This window comes from Oncorhynchus keta, chromosome 35 (genome assembly GCF_023373465.1).
Source record: "Oncorhynchus keta strain PuntledgeMale-10-30-2019 chromosome 35, Oket_V2, whole genome shotgun sequence".
NCBI classification, from domain to species: domain Eukaryota; kingdom Metazoa; phylum Chordata; class Actinopteri; order Salmoniformes; family Salmonidae; genus Oncorhynchus; species Oncorhynchus keta.
Genome location: NC_068455.1, coordinates 56,648,160 through 56,666,705, shown reverse-complemented (window position 1 = coordinate 56,666,705; position 18,546 = coordinate 56,648,160). Strand labels below are relative to the sequence as shown.

The 18,546-nt window shown below is 44.3% G+C and overlaps 1 protein-coding gene across 1 annotated transcript in view; it reads right to left on the bottom strand.

Moving 5' to 3' along the window:
• The window catches only part of LOC118368670 (neurexin-2-like), a 991,707-nt gene that overhangs the window by 560,217 nt on the left and 412,944 nt on the right, over positions 1 to 18,546 (bottom strand). Inside the window, exon 7 of the mRNA XM_052497154.1 lies at positions 10,479 to 10,780. Within this exon, the coding sequence (XP_052353114.1) occupies positions 10,479 to 10,780 (302 nt within the window). The remainder of the gene's footprint in view (positions 1 to 10,478; positions 10,781 to 18,546) is intronic.

Here is an 18,546-nt window from a genome sequence, read left to right as displayed (position 1 = left end):
GCACCTCTCCTTACACAGACCTGTTACAGCGTTACCTCCCCTACAGAGACCTGTAGTACAGCGTTACCTCTCCCTACAGAGACCTGTAGTACAGCGTTACCTCTCCCTAAACAGACCTGTAGTACAGCGTTACCTCTCCCTAAACAGACCTGTAGTACAGCGTTACCTCTCCCTACACAGACCTGTAGTACAGCGTTACCTCTCCCTACACAGACCTGTAGTACAGCGTTACCTCTCCCTACAGAGACCTGTAGTACAGCGTTACCTCTCCCTACAGAGACCTGTAGTACAGCGTTACCTCTCCCTACAGAGACCTGTAGTACAGCGTTACCTCTCCCTACAGAGACCTGTAGTACAGCGTTACCTCTCCCTACAGAGACCTGTAGTACAGCGTTACCTCTCCCTACACAGACCTGTAGTACAGCGTTACCTCTCCCTACACAGGCCTGTAGTACAGCGTTACCTCTCCCTACACAGACCTGTAGTACAGCGTTACCTCTCCCTACAGAGACCTGTAGTACAGCGTTACCTCTCCCTACAGAGACCTGTAGTACAGCGTTACCTCTCCCTACAGAGACCTGTAGTACAGCGTTACCTCTCCCTACAGAGACCTGTAGTACAGCGTTACCTCTCCCTAAACAGGCCTGCAGTACAGCGTTACCTCTCCCTACACAGGCCTGCAGTACAGCGTTACCTCTCCCTACACAGGCCTGCAGTACAGCGTTACCTCTCCCTACACAGGCCTGCAGTACAGCGTTACCTCTCCCTACACAGACCTGTAATACAGCGTTACCTCTCCCTACACAGGCCTGCAGTACAGCGTTACCTCTCCCTACACAGACCTGTAGTACAGCGTTAGGCCTGCAGTACAGCGTTACCTCTCCCTACACAGGCCTGCAGTACAGCGTTACCTCTCCCTACACAGGCCTGCAGTACAGCGTTACCTCTCCCTACACAGGCCTGCAGTACAGCGTTACCTCTCCCTACACAGGCCTGCAGTACAGCGTTACCTCTCCCTACACAGGCCTGCAGTACAGCGTTACCTCTCCCTACACAGGCCTGCAGTACAGCGTTACCTCTCCCTACACAGGCCTGCAGTACAGCGTTACCACTATTTACCACTGGGTGGAGCTGTGATTCTGAGTTGCGTTTCTTCTCTTCAGGATTCCATATCCTCTCACCTAATTCTCTGCCACATTTTCACCATTAAGAAGCTGAAAAATCCACAGGTTTCAGGTGAGCGGTGGTGGAGGAGAAAACACACAATGAGAGAAAAAAACAACAACTGAATGATTAGTCACCAGCTTGAACCGCTTGGGAAGCTCATTGTAACAACTGCGGTTGCCGAACAACACAGTAAAAGCATTTAATGGAATGAAATCAAGTTGGCATTAAAAAGGAATGGAAATTGTGGCTTTAGAGCTATTAGAACAGGTATAGGCTGGTGAAGACGGGGGAGAGGGCTATCCTGGCGGTATGGCATCATGTTGAAAGCAGGGTGTATAATATGAGCTGTGTGTGTATGTGTGTATACGCATTCATGCTTGTGCTCCTGCGTATGTGTGTATGTGTAAACAAAAACAGTGCATTCGGGAAGTATTCAGACCCATTGACTTTTCCTACATTTTGTTACGTTACAGCCTTATTCTAAAATATATATTTTTTTATACACACACATTACCCCATAATGACAAAGCGAAAACAGTTTTTTCGAAATGTTTCTAAATGTATTCAAATGAACAAACAGAAATACCTTATTTACAGAACTATGAGACTCGAAATTGAGCTCAGGTGCATCCTGTTTCCACTGATCATCCTCATCTACAACTTGGAGTCCAACTGTGGTAAATTCAATTGATTGGACATGATTTGGAATGGCACACACCTGTCTATATAAGGTCCCACAGTTGACAGTGCATGTTAGAGCGAAAAAAGAACCATGATGTCAAAGGAAATGTCCGTAGAGCTCCGAGACAGGATTGTGTTATGGCACAGATCTGGGGAAGGGTACCAGCATTGAAGGTCCCCAAGAACACAGTGGCCTCCGTCATTCTTAAGTGGAAGAAGTTTGGAACCAAACTGAGCAACTCGGGGGGGAAAAAGGCTTTGCTCAAGGAGATGACCAAGAACCCGATGGTCACTCTGACAGAGCTCAAGAGTTTCCTCAGTGGAGATAGTTGTCCTGCTGGAAGGTTCTCCCATCTCTACAGCACTCCACCAATCAGACCTTTATGGTAGAATTGCCAGACTGAAGCCACTCCTCAGTAAAAGGCACATGACAGCGCACTTGGAGTTTGCCAAAATCCATTTAAAGACTCTCAGGCCATAAGAAACAAGATTCTTTGGTCTGATGAAACCAATATTAAACTCTTTGGCCTGAAGGCCAAGTGTCAGACATGGAGGAAACCTGGCACCATTCCTACCGTGAAGCATGTTGGTGGCAGCATCATGCTGTGGGGGTGTTTTTCAGCATCAGGGCCTGGGAGACTAGTCAGGATTGAGGCAAAGATGAACAGAGCAGAATACAGAGAGATCCTTGATGAAAACCTGCTACAGAGCGCTCAGGACCTCAGACTGGGGTGAAGGTTCACCTTCCAACAGGACAACGACCCTAAGCACACAGCCAAGACAATGCCAAGACAATGCAGGACTGGCATCGGGACAAGTCTCTGAATGTCCTTGAGGGTTCCAGCCAGAGCCCGTACTTGAACCCGATCAAACATCTCTGGAGAGACCTCAATATAGATGTGCAGCAACACTCCCCATTGAACCTGACAGAGCATGAAAGGATCTGCAGAGAAGAATGGGAGAATCTCCGGGAGAAACTCCTCAAATACAGGTGTGCCAAGCTTGTAATCGGTATGTAAACGAGACAGTAATCGCTTCCAAAGGTGCGCCCGCAAGGTACTGAGTAAAGGGTCTGAATACTTATGTAAATAAGGTATTTCAGTTATTTATTTGTAATACATTTGCAAAATGTATTGTGTGTAGATTGAATACGTGTAACATAACAAAATGTGGAAAAAGTCAAGGGGTCTGAATACTTTCCGTGTGTGTGTGTGTGTGTGTGTGTGTGTGTGTGTGTGTGTGTGTGTGTGTGTGTGTGTGTGTGTGTGTGTGTGTGTGTGTGTGTGTGTGTGTGTGTGTGTGTGTGTGTGTGTGTGCGTGCGTGCGTGCGTGTGCGTGCGTGCGTGCGTGCGTGTTCTCCTGCATGTGTATGAGCATGATCTGCTCCCAGAGGATTTTTTTTTTGATTAGCAAGGAGTAGAATGAGTGCAGGTCAGGTCTGACAGGTCAGGTCAATGCCATCAATATCCTCCCTCAGCCAACCAGGCAGTGAAGGTAGTGTAAACGTAGAGCTCCTTAATGCATAGGGTTCCCCTCACGTCTACAACAAGGATACATAGAGGTCTCCTTTTCTCTGGGGATTACTAGAGCAGAGGTTGAGGGCATGTCCACTATGACAAAGGTCTTTGTGTTGTCCTATAGGCTATTAATTAAGAAGTGTCATTACAGTAGCATAATATAATTCCTCTCAAAAAATCAAATACTAGCAATGTATATTCCCTCTGCATGGAGTTGGACTGTTTGGCTCTATACTCCAGTATTTTGGAGTTGAGATCAAACGTTTTATATGAGGCGACTGTGCACAGAATGCCACGTTTTTATTTGAGGATATTTTCATACATACAATCTATGTTTTACAGTTTATAAATGAAAGCACTCAATGCATCTAGTGGGTCCAACTGTACGTGTCATAATTATTTAGACAAATTCACTTATTGTGCATTCAAAGAGTCAAAGGTCTAGTTTTTATTCCTTGCATGCATTGACTACATACAGTTTGTTACTACAGTTACTTTTTTTTTGTGTTTCAGGTTATGTTTAGTCCAATAGAAACAAATGGTAAATCATGTATTGTCATCTTGGTGTCACTTTTACTGTAAATTGTAAATAAGAATAGGATCGTTTTCTGAACACGTCTACATTAATGTGGATGCTACTTCACCATGATTACAGATTATCCTGAATGAATCGTGAATAATGATGAGTGAGAAAGTTCCAGAGGCTTAGATATCTATACCCCCCCCCCCCCCCACCCCTCCAAAAAAATTCTAACCTCCCATGTTATTGGTAACAGCTACTGTGTGTGTGTGTGTGTGTGTGTGTGTGTGTGTGTGTGTGTGTGTGTGTGTGTGTGTGTGTGTGTGTGTGTGTGTGTGTGTGTGTGTGTGTGTGTGTGTGCATAGATGTGTTTGTAGTATAGCAAAGCTCAGTGTGGATCATTACAGTGGGACTGGTGGTGGGAGGGTGGGATCAGGGACAAAATCTCTAGAATCATGTCAGCTTTCCAAACTCATTAAATCTGTTTCAACCTGGTGAGCAAAAGCCCTCGCAGCAAAAAATATCTGACCCCTGCCATGTGGGAAGAATGGAGCTGCATTAGAAAGCGGATGTTTTACAGGCTCCTGACCAATTGTGCTATTTTGTGTCTTCTTTTGTGTCTTTTTTTGTGTATTTTTTTGCGCTGACGTGAACTTTTTTTTTGTACATAATGTTTACGCCATCGTTTCCGATGACCAAATAGAACTTCTAGATATTAGAACAGTTTTCACTAACCTTCACTTGGACGAGGACTTCTACTTTGAGGCAAAAGACATGTCGATTTCTCTGTACCAGGCCCAAAACCCCGACAATCGAAGGAGGAGAAGACTGCGCTATATAGAGGCAGGTGCACGGGCACCCTGAAGAGACTGCGGCAGCGAGTGAATAAATCGTCTCCACCCTCTGTTCTATTGGCGAATGTCCAATCGCTGGAAAATAAACTGGACGAGCTCCGTTCGAGACTATCCTATCAACAGGACAGTAAGAAATGTAATATGTTATGCTTCTCGGAGTCATATTATCCAAGGACATGGATAATATACATATAGCTGGTTTTTCTATGCATCGGCAGAACAGCAGAGTCGAGTAAGATCAAGGAGTGTCTCTCTTTGTCGATAACAGCTGGAGTGCAATCTCTAATATTATATTAAGAAAGTCTCAAGGTTCTGCTCGCCTTACTTAGAATAAGCTGTGGAACATACTACTAAACAAGAGAGATTTCATCTGTATTTTTGTAGCTGTCTATTTACCACCATAAACCGATTCTGTCTCTAAGACCGCACTTAACGAGCTGTATACGGTCATAAGCAAAGAAGAAAATGCTCTTGCAGAGCTCTGGATGCCAGTGATTTAATGCAGGGAAATTGAAATCAGATTTACCTCATTTCTACCAGAAAGTCATGAGTGCAACTACAGGAGAAAAAAAACACTAGATCTTTACTCCACACACAGAGATGCAATCAAAGCTCTCTCTTGCCCTCCATTTGGCAAATCTGACAATAACTCCTGACTCCTGCTTACAAGCAAAAACTCAAACAGGAAGTACCAGTGACACGCTCAATACAGAAGTGGTCCGATGAAGCGGACGCTAAACTACAGGACTGTTTCGCTAGTGACTGTACATACATATCCCAACCAGAAGCCATGGATTACAGGCAACATCTGCACTGAACTAATGACTAGAGCTGCTGCTTTCAAGGAGCGGGACAATAATCTGGGCGCTTATAAAATATCCCACTGCACCCTCCAACGAACCATCAAATAGGCAAAGCATTAATACAGGACTAAGATCAAATTATACTACACCAGCTCTGATGGTCATAACAGGGTTGCAAACTATCCCAGATTACAAAGGGAAACCCAGCCGAGAACTAACGAGTGACGCAAATCTATCAAACGAGCTAAATGCCTTCTATGCTTGCTTTGAGGCAAGCAACACTGAACCATGTGTGAGAGCACCAGCTGTTTTCAGATGACTATATGATCACTCTCTCCATAGCCGATGTGAGTAAGACCTCCATCAGGCCAGACGGATTACCAGGACACGTTCTCAGAGCATGCGCTACCAGCTGGCAAGTGTCTTCACTGAAATGTTCAACCTATCCACAATCCAGTCTGTAATACCTACATTTTTTAACAAACCACCATAGTCCCTGTGACCAAGAATGCCATGGTAACCTATCTAAATGACTAGCTCATGTAGCACTCATATATGCAGTCATAAAATGCTTTGAAAGGTTGGTCATGGCTCACAACACCATAATCCCAAAAACCCTGGCCTCACTCCAATTCACATATTACACAATCTCTATTGCAATCCACACTTCCCTTTCCCAACTGGATAAAAGGAACACCTACAGTTGAAGTCGGAAGTTTACATACAGCTCAGCCAAATACATTTAAACTGTTTTTCATCATTCCTGACATTTAATCATAGTAAAAATTCCCAGTTTTAGGCCACTTAGGATCACCACTTTATTTTAAGAATGTGAAATGTTAGAATAATAGTAGAGAGAATTATTTATTTCAGCTTCTATTTCTTTCATCACATTCCCAGTGAGTCAGAAGTTTACATACAATCAATTAGTATTTGGTAGCATTGCCTTTAAATTGTTTAACTTGGGTCAAATGTTTTGGGTAGCCTTCCACAAGCTTCCCACAATAAGTTGGGTGAACTGTGGCCCATTCCTCCTGACAGAGCTGGTGTAACAGAGTCAGGTTTGTAAGGCCATCTTGCTCGCACATGTTTTTTCAGTTCTGCCCACACATTTTCTATAGGATTGAGGTCAGGGCTTTGTGATGGTCACCCCAAAACCTTGACTTTGTTGTCCTTAAGCCATTTTGCTACAACTTTGGAAGTATGCTTGGGGGTCATTGTCCATTCGGAAGACCCATTTGCGACCAAGTTTTAACTCCCTGACTGATGTCTTGAGATGTTGCTTCAATATATCCACATAACTTTCCTAGATCTTAATGCCATCTATTTTATGAAGTGCACCAGTCCCTCCTGCAGCAAAGCATTCCCACAACATGATGCTGCCACCCCCGTGCTTCAAGTTTGGGTAGTGTTCTTCGGCTTGCAAGCCTCCCCCTTTTCCCTCTAAACGTAACGATGGTCATTATGGCCAAACAGTTATATTTTTGTTTCATCAGAGTAGAGGACATTTCTCTAAAAAGTACCATCCACCGTCTGGCTTTTTGATGGCGGTTTTGGAGCAGTGGCTTCTTCCTTCTTCCTTTACTGTGGATATAGATATTTTTGTACCTGTTTCCTCCAGTATCTTCACAAGATCCTTTGCTGTTGTTCTTGGATTGATTTGCACTTTTGGCACCAAAGAACATTCATCTCTGGGAGACAGAACGCGTCTCCTTTCTGAGCGGTATGACAGCTGCATGGTCCCATGGTGTTTATACTTGCATACTGTTGTTTGTTCAGATGAACGTGGTACCTTCAGGCGTTAGGAAATTTTTCCCAAGGATGAACCAGACTTGTGGAGGTCTACAACTTTTTTTCTGAGGTCTTGGATGATTTCTTTTGATTTTCCCATGATGTCAAGCAAAGAGGCCTTGAAATACATCCACAAATACACTGCCTATTGACTCAAATGATGTCAATTAGCCTATCCGAAGCTTCTAAAGCCATGCCATAATTTTCTGGAATTTTCCAAGCTGTTTAAAGGCACAGTCAACTTAGTGTATGTAAACTTCTGACCCACTGAAAATGTGATACAGTGAAATAGTCTCTGTAAACATTTGTTGGAAAAATTACTTGTGTCATTCACAAAGTAGATGTTCTAACCGACTTGCCAAAACTAAAAATTGTTAACAAGAAATTTGTGGAGTGGTTGAAAAATGAGTTTTAGTGGCTCCAACCTAAGTGTATGTAAACTTCCAACTTCAATTGTATATGAGAATGCTGTTCTTTGACTACAGCTCAGGGTTCAACACCATAGTGCCCTCCAAGCTCATCACTAAACTAAGGAGCCTGGGACTGAACACCTCCCTGTGCAAATTGTTCCTGGACTTCCTGATGGACTGCCCCCAGGTTGTGAGGGTAGGAAATAACACATCTGTCACGCTGACCCTCAACACGGGAGCCCCTCAGGGGTGCATGCTCAGTCCCTTCCTGTACTCCCTATTCACCCACTGTGTGGCCACGCACGACTCCACCATTAGTAAGTTTGTCAACAGCATGATGGTAGTAGGCCTGATCACCAAGGATAATAAGACAGCCTATAGGGAGGTCAGAGACCTGGCAGTGTGGTGCCAGGACAACAACCTCTCCCTCAATGTGGAGCGGTTTGTGGACTACAGGAAACAGGGGGGGGGGGAGTGGAGCGAGTTGTTTCATGTTCTTCAGTGTCCACTTCACTAAGGACCTATCATGGCCCAAACACACCAACACAGTCGTGTAGAGGACATGACAATGTCTCTTCACCCCCAGGACGCTCTCAGATCCTCAAACAGTTCTACAGCTGCACCATTGAGAGCATTTTGACTGGCTGCATCACCTCTTGGTATGGAAACTGCTCGACATCCAACCGCAAGGCGCTACAGAGGGTAGCGGTTACGACCCAATATGTCACTGGGGTCGAATTCCCTGCCATCCAGGACCTCTATAGCAGACGGTGTCAGAGAAAGGCCCTAAAGATTGTCAAGAACTCCAGCTACCCAAGTCATGGACTGTTCTCTCTGCTACTGCACAGCAAGTGGTAGCAGAGTGCCAAGTCTGGGACCAAAAGACTCGTGTACATCTTGGTGTTCATAAGACTGCTGAGCAGTTAGTCAAATTGCCTCCGTGACTACTAACATTGACCCTCTTTATTTTTGGCAATGACTCTCTTACACTGGCTCCATGCACACTCACTATACTCTACCCAGACACTCACACATACAGTACTAAACTGACAATCCAACACACACACACACACACACACACACACACACACACACACACACACACACACACACACACACACACACACACACACACACACACACACACACACACACACACACACACACACACACACACACACACACACACACTGCTGCTACTCTGTTTATTATATATCCTGATTGCCTAGTCACTTTTACCCATACCTACATGTACATAGTGTATTGCCTCAACTACCTCACACCCCTGCACATTGACGCGGCGCATGTGACCAATAACTATTGATTTGAGGGGGAGTGGGGAGGGGTGTTCCTAATGGTTGGTGTACTTGGTGTACATGCACCAGTTTGAATTAATGATTGTGCACCCCCCAGCAGCTTTGCCCCCCGAGTTAAGCTCACAGGAGAAAGATGGGGAAGGGACATTATCTACATGGCTATTTAAGCTACATGACTTTAGTGGCTCAATCTCTGCGTTTGCAGCAGGAATGACTGCTATGAAAGCCGCTACATATTAAACTAGTTGGTCTGGAGAGATACTTATGAAAGATGATGCCATCAACTTACTGCACCATTGAGGCTCCTCTACCGGCAACACAACTTTTCTTTCTCCTGCCTGAGACTGAATTCTGCAGTCATTAAAAAGTCCAGGGAAGTTTGACGTACGTGTTTTGTTTCCAGGGGAGAGGAAGTAAAGGCTTTGTGTAAATGTTTGCCGCGGCGCTGGACAAAGGAGGTGAGGTTTGTTAATGCATTCAAATCAGTCCTGGTTGCAATACGGGGCCTTTACAATGGCTATTATTAGGGCTGACAAGCCATTCATTCCAATTACAATTACCAAAACACTGGGAGAAGCAAGCAAGGCAAATGTAAGTGAAATGGATTACATCTCACAGCCACTATCTGCCAATTGATGACCTGGTATCGATCCTTTGCTTGTGCTGTTCAATTCAATGTGTGGTTGTGAGGGGTATACGTGTGCGCACGCACATACGTGCATGTGCGTGTGTGAGGGTTTGTTAGTGTGTGTGTACGTTGGTGCTCACATCCGCTGAGTGGGCTCCCTTGCCACCTATTGGCTGTGATTAGCTGGTTGTAAAGATCTCTGGAGTAATGTGTTAAGATGGGGCTGAAATGCATCGTCTCTTCTGATAAATTAGAAAGCATCACATGCGGGTAAGTACATTACATGCATACATATATAAACAAGAACAGCTCCCATTGGTAGTGACTGTTGAATGCAGTGTTCCCTATTAGGCTTACGTAGACATACAAGTACTTGATGTTCTAGATGTGTGTGTACTAGATATCCACCAAAATATAAATGAATGTGTGTGATGCTCAAGTACTGGGTCAGTTCTACTTCCTCGGTGATCTCAACTTTGACCCCCTTCCCCCACGTTTACCCCAATGAGAAGATGATATGGATCTTTGGTTGTTTTTTGGAAAGAAAACCATGACAACAGAGAGTGAAACAGCAGCATTCCTCTGCAGATCTCAACCCTGGAACTGGAAGAGAAAAACGCCAACATTAGGTAGGGATCAAGCGACAGGAGAAAAAGGAAGAAAACAAAGAGAGATATAGACCACCAGATAAAATAGGTGGAAAGATAGAGAGATAAGAAGGCCAAAAAGATACAGAAAGCGAGAGAGAAACGCTGCATAGAAGATGGACCAATCACGTCGTGTCTCTTTACCTGACGCAGGTTGCGGGTGACGCGCACATCGTGCCAGGTGTTGTCGTTGAACTTCCCGTTGACGGGCTCCACCAGTGCCTCGAAAGCGCCCGAGCCCAAGTTGATGACCAGCCACACGGCGCCGCTCTTCAGCGACAGGTTGACGTAGTCGGCCGACTTGCCCGTGTGCAGCATGAGGCCGTTGCGCTGCAGCGTGCGGAAGGAGAGCGTGATCTCGTCCGTGCTGCTCTGGATGGGCGTCAGCGACAGGTCATAGCAGAAGAACTCGTTCCCCTTGAAGGTGGCCACCGACTCTTCCTTCCCTGGAGAGAGAGGAGAATGGAGAGAGAGAGAGAGAGAGGGATGAGGTTTTACAGTAATTGTTGGTCAATGGAGGACTGAGCATATACATGGCCTTCAGAAAGTATTCCTACCCCTTTATTTATTCTGCATTTTGTTGTGTTAAAGCCTGCATTCAAAATGGATTACATTTTTTTTTCATATACACAGTATCCCATAATGACAAATTGAAAACATATTTTTAGACATTTTTGCAAATCTATTAAACTGAATTACAGAAATATTTAATTTACATAAGTATTCACACCCCTGAATCATGAGCTATACAAGCATTTTCAAGTCTTGCCATAGATTTTCAACTAGATATAAGTCAGAACTGTAACTCGGCCACTCAGGAACATTCACTGTCTTCTTGGTAAACAACTCCAGTGTAGATTTGCCCTTGTATTTTAAGTTATGGTCCTGCTAAAAGGTCAATTCATCTTCCAGTGTCTTGTGGAAAGCAGACTGAACCAGGTTTTCTTTTAGGATTTTGCCTGTGTTTAGCTCCATTCTGTTTCTTTTTTGTCCTGAACAACTCCTCAGTCCTTACAATTACAAGCATAACCAGAACATGATGCAGCCACCACTATGCTTAAAATTATAGAGAGTGGTAATCAGTAATGCCCCGGATTAGATTTGCCCCAAACATAACACTTTGTATTCTGGACAAAAGTTAATTGCTTAGCCACATTTTTTGCAGTTTTACTTTTGTTGCAAACAGGATGCATGTTTTAGAATATTTTTTTATTATGTACAAGCTTCCTTCTTTTCACTGTCAGTTAGTTAGTATTAGTATTGTGGAGTAACTATTAGTATTGTGGAGTAGTATTGTTAGTATTGTGGAGTACCTACAATGTTGTTGATCCATTCTCAGTGTTCTCCTATCACAGCCATTAAAAACTCTGTGTTAAAGTCACCATTGGCCTCATGGTGAAATCCCTGAGTGGTTTCCTTCCTCTCCAGCAATGGAATTAGGAAGGACACCTTTATTTTTGTAGTGACTGGGTGTAATAATACACCATCCAAAGTGTAATAACTTCACTATGCTCAAATGGATATTCAATGTCTGCCTTTTTAATTTTTACCCATCTACTAATAGGTTCCCATCTTTGCGAGGCATTGGAGAGTCTCGCTGGTCTTTGCGGTTGAATCTGTGTCTGAAATTCACTGCTCGACCTTGCAGATAATTGTATGTGTGGGGTATAGAGATGAGCTAGTCTTTCAAAAATCATGTTACACACTGTTATTTCACACAGAGTGAATCCATGCAATTTATGTGACTTGTTAAGCACATTTTTATTCCTGAGCTTATTTAGGTTTTCGTTTGACTCAAGATATTTCCGCTTTTCATTTACAATGAATTTGCAAAATTAAAAAAAAAAAGTTACAACATAATTATACATTGACAAAAAATATATAAATATAATCCTAATTCAGGCTGTAACACAACAAAATGTGGAAAAAGTCAAGGGGTGTGAACTTTCTGGAGGCACTGTAGATCTGGCAGCACTGCTGTTAGGTGTGTTGATGTATTGGTAAAACACGTCAAAAATCATGAAAGAAATCATGAAACCGTAGTCGTGAGAGGTGTGAGGTGTGAGTGCTTGTTTGACATCCTTGTTCTTATTGTCAGTCAACAGTTAAAGCAGACAGCTCACACTACGGACACCTGCCAAGTCCCATTGAAACGACAGGGAAAGACACCATTTCCTCACGTCATTCCTGTCATTCTGTCATAAGAATGACTAAAGACGGCTCTCCACACAACATGGAAACTCATAACTCTTCTCATTGACTTCTCTATGACCACGTACAGTGGCAAGAAAAAGTATGTGAACCCTTAGGAAATACCTGGATTTCTGCATAAATTGGTCACAAAATTTGATCTCATCTTCATCTGGGTCAATAATAGACAAATTACAGTCCACTGAAACGAATAACACACAAACAGTTATAAGTCTTTATTGAACACACTGTGTAAACATTCAGTGCAGGGTGGGACAAGTATGTGAACCCTTGGATTTAATAACTGGTTGACCCTCCTTTAGCAGCAATAACCTCAACCAAATGTTTTCTGTAGTTGCGGATCAGACCTGCACAACGGTCAGGAGGAATTTTGGACCATTCCTCTTTACGAAACTGTTTCAGTTCAGCAATATTCTTGGGATGTCTGGCGTGAACTGCTCTCTTGAGGTCATGCCACAGCATCTCAATCAGGTTCAGGTCAGGATTCTGACTGGGCCACTCCAGAATGAAGCCATTCTGTTGTTGATTTACTTCTGTGTTTTGGGTCGTTGTCCTGTTGCATCACCCAACTTCTGATGAGCTTCAATTGGCGGACAGATAGGCTAACATTCTCCTGCAAAATCAAATCAAATCAAATCAAATGTTATTTGTCACATACACATGGTTAGCAGATGTTAATGCGAGTGTAGCGAAATGCTTGTGCTTCTAGTTCCGACAATGCAGTAATAACCAACAAGTAATCTAGCTAACAATTCCAAAACTACTACCTTATAGACACAAGTTGAAGGGGATAAAGAATATGTACATAAAGATATATGAATGAGTGGTACAGAGGTACAGAGCGGTACAAAGGTGGTACAAAGGTACAGAGCGGCATAGGCAAGATACAGTAGATGGTATTGAGTGCAGTATATACATACGAGATGAGTATGTAAACAAAGTGGCATAGTTAAAGTGGCTAGTGATACATGTATTACATAAGGATGCAGTAGATGATAGAGTACAGTATATACGTATACATATGAGATGAATAATGTAGGTTATGTAAACATTATATTAGTTAGCATTGTTTAAAGTGGCTAGTGATATATTTTACATCATTTCCCATCAATTCCCATTATTAAAGTGGCTGGAGTTGAGTCAGTGTGTTGGCAGCAGCCACTCAATGTTAGTGGTAGCTGTTTAACAGACTGATGGCCTTGAGATAGAAGCTGTTTTTCAGTCTCTCGGTCCCAGCTTTGATCCACCTGTACTGACCTCGCCTTCTGGATGATAGCGGGGTGAACAGGCAGTGGCTCGGGTGGTTGTTGTCCTTGATGATCTTTATGGCCTTCCTGTGACATCGGGTGGTGTAGGTGTCCTGGAGGGCAGGTAGTTTGCCCCCGGTGATGCGTTGTGCAGACCTCACTACCCTCTGGAGAGCCTTACGGTTGTGGGCGGAGCAGTTGCCGTACCAGGCGGTGATACAGCCCGACAGGATGCTCTCGATTGTGCATCTGTAGAAGTTTGTGAGTGCTTTTGGTGACAAGCCGAATTTCTTCAGCTTCCTGAGGTTGAAGAGGCGCTGCTGCACCTTCTTCACAATGCTGTCTGTGTGGGTGGACCAATTCAGTTTGTCTGTGATGTGTACGCCGGGGAACTTAAAACTTACTACCCTCTCCACTACTGTTCCATCGATGTGAATAGGGGGTGTTCCCTCTGCTGTTTCCTGAAGTCCACAATCATCTCCTTAGTTTTGTTGACGTTGAGTGTGAGGTTATTTTCCTGACACCACACTCCGAGGGCCCTCACCTTCTCCCTGTAGGCCGTCTCGTCGTTATTGGTAATCAAGCCTACCACTGTTATGTCGTCCGCAAACTTGATGATTGAGTTGGAGGCGTGCGTGGCCACGCAGTCGTGGGTGAACAGGGAGTACAGGAGAGGGCTCAGAACGCACCCTTGTGGGGCCCCAGTGTTGAGGATCAGCGGGGTGGAGATGTTGTTGCCTACCCTCACCACCTTGGGGGTGGCCCGTCAGGAAGTCCAGTACCCAGTTGCACAGGGCGGGGTCGAAACCCGAGCTTGATGACGAGCTTGGAGGGCACTATGGTGTTAAATGCTGAGCTGTAGTCAATGAACAGCATTCTCACATAGGTATTCCTCTTGTCCAGATGGGTTAGGGCAGTGTGCAGTGTGGTTGAGATTGCATCGTCTGTGGACCTATTTGGGCGGTAAGCAAATTGGAGTGGGTCTAGGGTGTCAGGTAGGGTGGAGGTGATATGGTCCTTGACTAGTCTCTCAAAGCACTTCATGATGACGGAAGTGAGTGCTACGGGGCGGTAGTCGTTTAGCTCAGTTACCTTAGCTTTCTTGGGAACAGGAACAATGGTGGCCCTCTTGAAGCATGTGGGAACAACAGACTGGGATAGGGATTGATTGAATATGTCCGTAAACACACCAGCCAGCTGGTCTGCGCATGCTCTGAGGGCCCTGCTGGGGATGCCGTCTGGGCCTGCAGCCTTGCGAGGGTTGACACGTTTAAATGTTTTCCTCACGTCGGCTGCAGTGAAGGAGAGTCCGCATGTTTTAGTTGCGGGCCGTGTCAGTGGCACTGTATTGTCCTCAAAGCGGGCAAAAAAGTTATTTAGTCTGCCTGGGAGCAAGACATCATGGTCCGTGACGGGGCTGGTTTTCTTTTTGTAATCCGTGATTGACTGTAGACCCTGCCACATACCTCTTGTGTCTGAGCCGTTGAATTGAGATTCTACTTTGTCTCTATACTGACGCTTAGCTTTTTTGATTGTCTTGCGGAGGGAATAGTTACACTGTTTGTATTCGGTCATGTTTCTAGTCACCTTGCCCTGATTAAAAGCAGTGGTTCGCGCTTTCCGTTTCACGCGAATGCTGCCGTCAATCCACGGTTTCTGGTTTGGGAACGACATCTTCAACGTACGTTCTAATGAACTCGCTCACCGAATTACAATATTCGTCAATGTTGTTGTCTGATGCAATACGGGACATATCCCAGTCCACGTGATGGAAGCAGTCTTGGAGTGTGGAATCAGATTGGTCGGACCAGCGTTGAACAGACCTCAGCGCAGGAGCTTCTTCTTTTAGTTTCTGTCTGTAGGCAGGGATCAACAAAATGGAGTCATGGTCAGCTTTTCCGAAAGGAGAGCGGGGCAGGGCCTTATATGCGTCGCGGAAGTTGGAATAGCAATGATCCAAGGTTTTTCCAGCCCTGGTTGCGCAATCGATATGGTGATAAAATTTAGGGAGTCTTGTTTTCAGATTAGCCTTGTTAAAATCCCCAGCTACAATGAATGCAGCCTCTGGATATATGGATTCCAGTTTGCAAAGAGTCTAATAAAGTTTGTTCAGAGCCATCGATGTGTCTGCTTGGGGGGGAATATATACGGCTGTGATTATAATTGTTGATGATAGCAAGCTGTCCAGGCCCTGGGGCAGCAAAGCAGCCCCAAACCATGATGCTCCCTCCACCATACTTTACAGTTGGGATGAGGTTTTGATGTTGGTGTGCTGTGGCTTTTTTTCTCCACACATGTTGTTGTGTGTTCCTTCTAAACAACTCAACTTTAGTTTAATCTGTCCACAGAATATTTTGGCAGTATTTTGCCAGTAGCGTTGTGGAACATCCAGGTGCACTTTTGCAAACTTCAGATGTGTAGCAATGTTTTTTTGTTGTTGACAGCAGTGGCTTCTTCCGTGGTGTCCTCCCAGGAACACCATTCCTGTTTAGTGTTTTACGTATCGTAGACTCGTCAACAGATGTTAGCATGTTCCAGAGATTTCTGTAAGTCTTTAGCTGACACTCTAGGATTCTTCTTAACCTCAATGAGCATTCTACGCTGTGCTCTTGCAGTCATCTTCGCAGGATGGCCACTCCTAGGGAGAGTAGCAACTGTGCTGAGCTTTCTCCATTTATAGACAATTTGTCTTACCGTAGACTGATGAAAATAAAGGCTTTTAGAGATACTTTTGTAACCCTTTCCAGCTTTAAGCAAGTCAACAATTATTAATCTTAGGTCTTTTGAGATCTCTTTTGTTCGAGGCATGATTCCCATCAGGCAATGCTTCTTGTGGATAGCAAACTCAAATTTTGTGAGTGTTTTTTAAAGGGCAAGGCAGCTCTAACCAACATCTCCAATCTCGTCTCATTGATTGGACTATAGGTTGGCTGACTCCTGATTCAAATGAGTTAGCCTAGGGGTTCATATACTTTTTCCAACCTACACTGTGAATGTTTAAATAATGTATTCAATATAGACAAGACAAATACAATAATTGTGTGTTACTAGTTTAACTATTGTTGGGACTTAGTTGAAGATCAAATTTGATGATGAATTTATGCAGAAATCCAGGTAATTCCAAAGGGCTCACATACTTTGTCTTGCCACTTTACCTCTGTGTACCAGGGTCTATCAACAAGCTGCCTTCCCAACAGTCCAGTGATCCACACTGACAACACTGTCTTGTTGTAATTTCCCCATTCCCCCTAGTCTGTGTAGGGGATCCAGCTCTGATAATGAGGTTTACCAGGAAATCAGGGGGAATCAAGGGGAACCCTCACTGGATTGGATAATCCCATTCATCCCAAAAATGTATTACTGCAAATCACTCTAATCCCTAGACACATTTCCCAGGGGAGGGTGGAGTCGAGATAGCCACATAGATTGAGAGACACCATCTCCTGAGCACTGAGTTACAATCTGGAGCTAAGAGTGGCGGGAGTGGAGTCGAGAGTGGCGGGACTGGTGGCGCGAGTGGCGGGAGTGGAGCCGAGAGTGGCGGGAGTGGAGCCGAGAGTGGCGGGAGTGGAGCCGAGAGTGGCGGGAGTGGAGCCGAGAGTGGTGGGATGCAGCCTTAGGTGATACAGACTTAGAGAGGACATGGAGTAATTTTCTATAGATATAGGATTGCTGTAATGTCTCTAATGTGTTAAAATAATGACTTTTCAAGCACATCAATCACTGTGATTTGACTATGTATTTAACAAGTCTGATTGTATGGAACATTAAGTCATACAGGCTTTTCTTTTCAAATGTCAGTCATCCAAAATATAGGAACCCCTGCACATACATTATTGTGAACATGCACGCAGGCACACGCGCGCACACAAAAAAACACTATCACCCACAAATGAGGGAGCCGATGAATCCTCTGCTTAAAGATACAACTATTTAAGGAGGCTTTTTGTTTGAAATTGGAATTCAGAGTAAGCTCAGATGAGTCGGAAAGGTATCATGGCGTGGAGGTAGAGAGAGAGGTAGAGAGAGAGGTAGAGAGAGAGGTAGAGAGAGAGGTAGAGAGAGAGGTAGAGAGGGAGAGAGAGAGAAAATAGGGAGAGAGGCAGAGAGAGAGATATTTATATCTTGTAAACAGAATCCTCACGGTCACTGTGAGTGGCGTCATGCCCATAGGGGGCACGTGCCCCGTCAGATTTGTTCTGCATATATATATATATTATGCAGTTGAAGTCGGAAGTTTACATACACTTATGTTGGAGTCTTTAAAACTTGTTTTTCAACCACTCCACACATTTCTTGTTAACAAACTATAGTTTTGGCAAGTCGGTTAGGACATCTCCTTTGTGCATGACAAGTCATTTTTCCAACAATTGTTCACAGACAGATTATTTCACTTATAATTCAAAGTGTCACAATTCCAGTGGGTCAGAAGTTTACATACACTAAGTTGACTGTGTCTTCAAACAACTTGGAAAATTCCAGAAAAAGATGTCATGGCTTTAGAAGCCGTGAAGCACGGGGGTGGCAGCATCATGTTGTGGGGATGCTTTGCTGCAGGAGGGACTGGTGCACTTCACAAAATACATGGCATCATGAGGTAGAAAAATGATGTGGATATATTGAAGCAACATCTCAAGACATCAGTCAGGAAGTTAAAGCTTGGTGGCAAATGGGTCTTCCAAGTAGACAATGACCCCAAGCATACTTCCAAAGTTGTGGCAAAATGGCTTAAGGACAACAAAGTCAAGGTATTG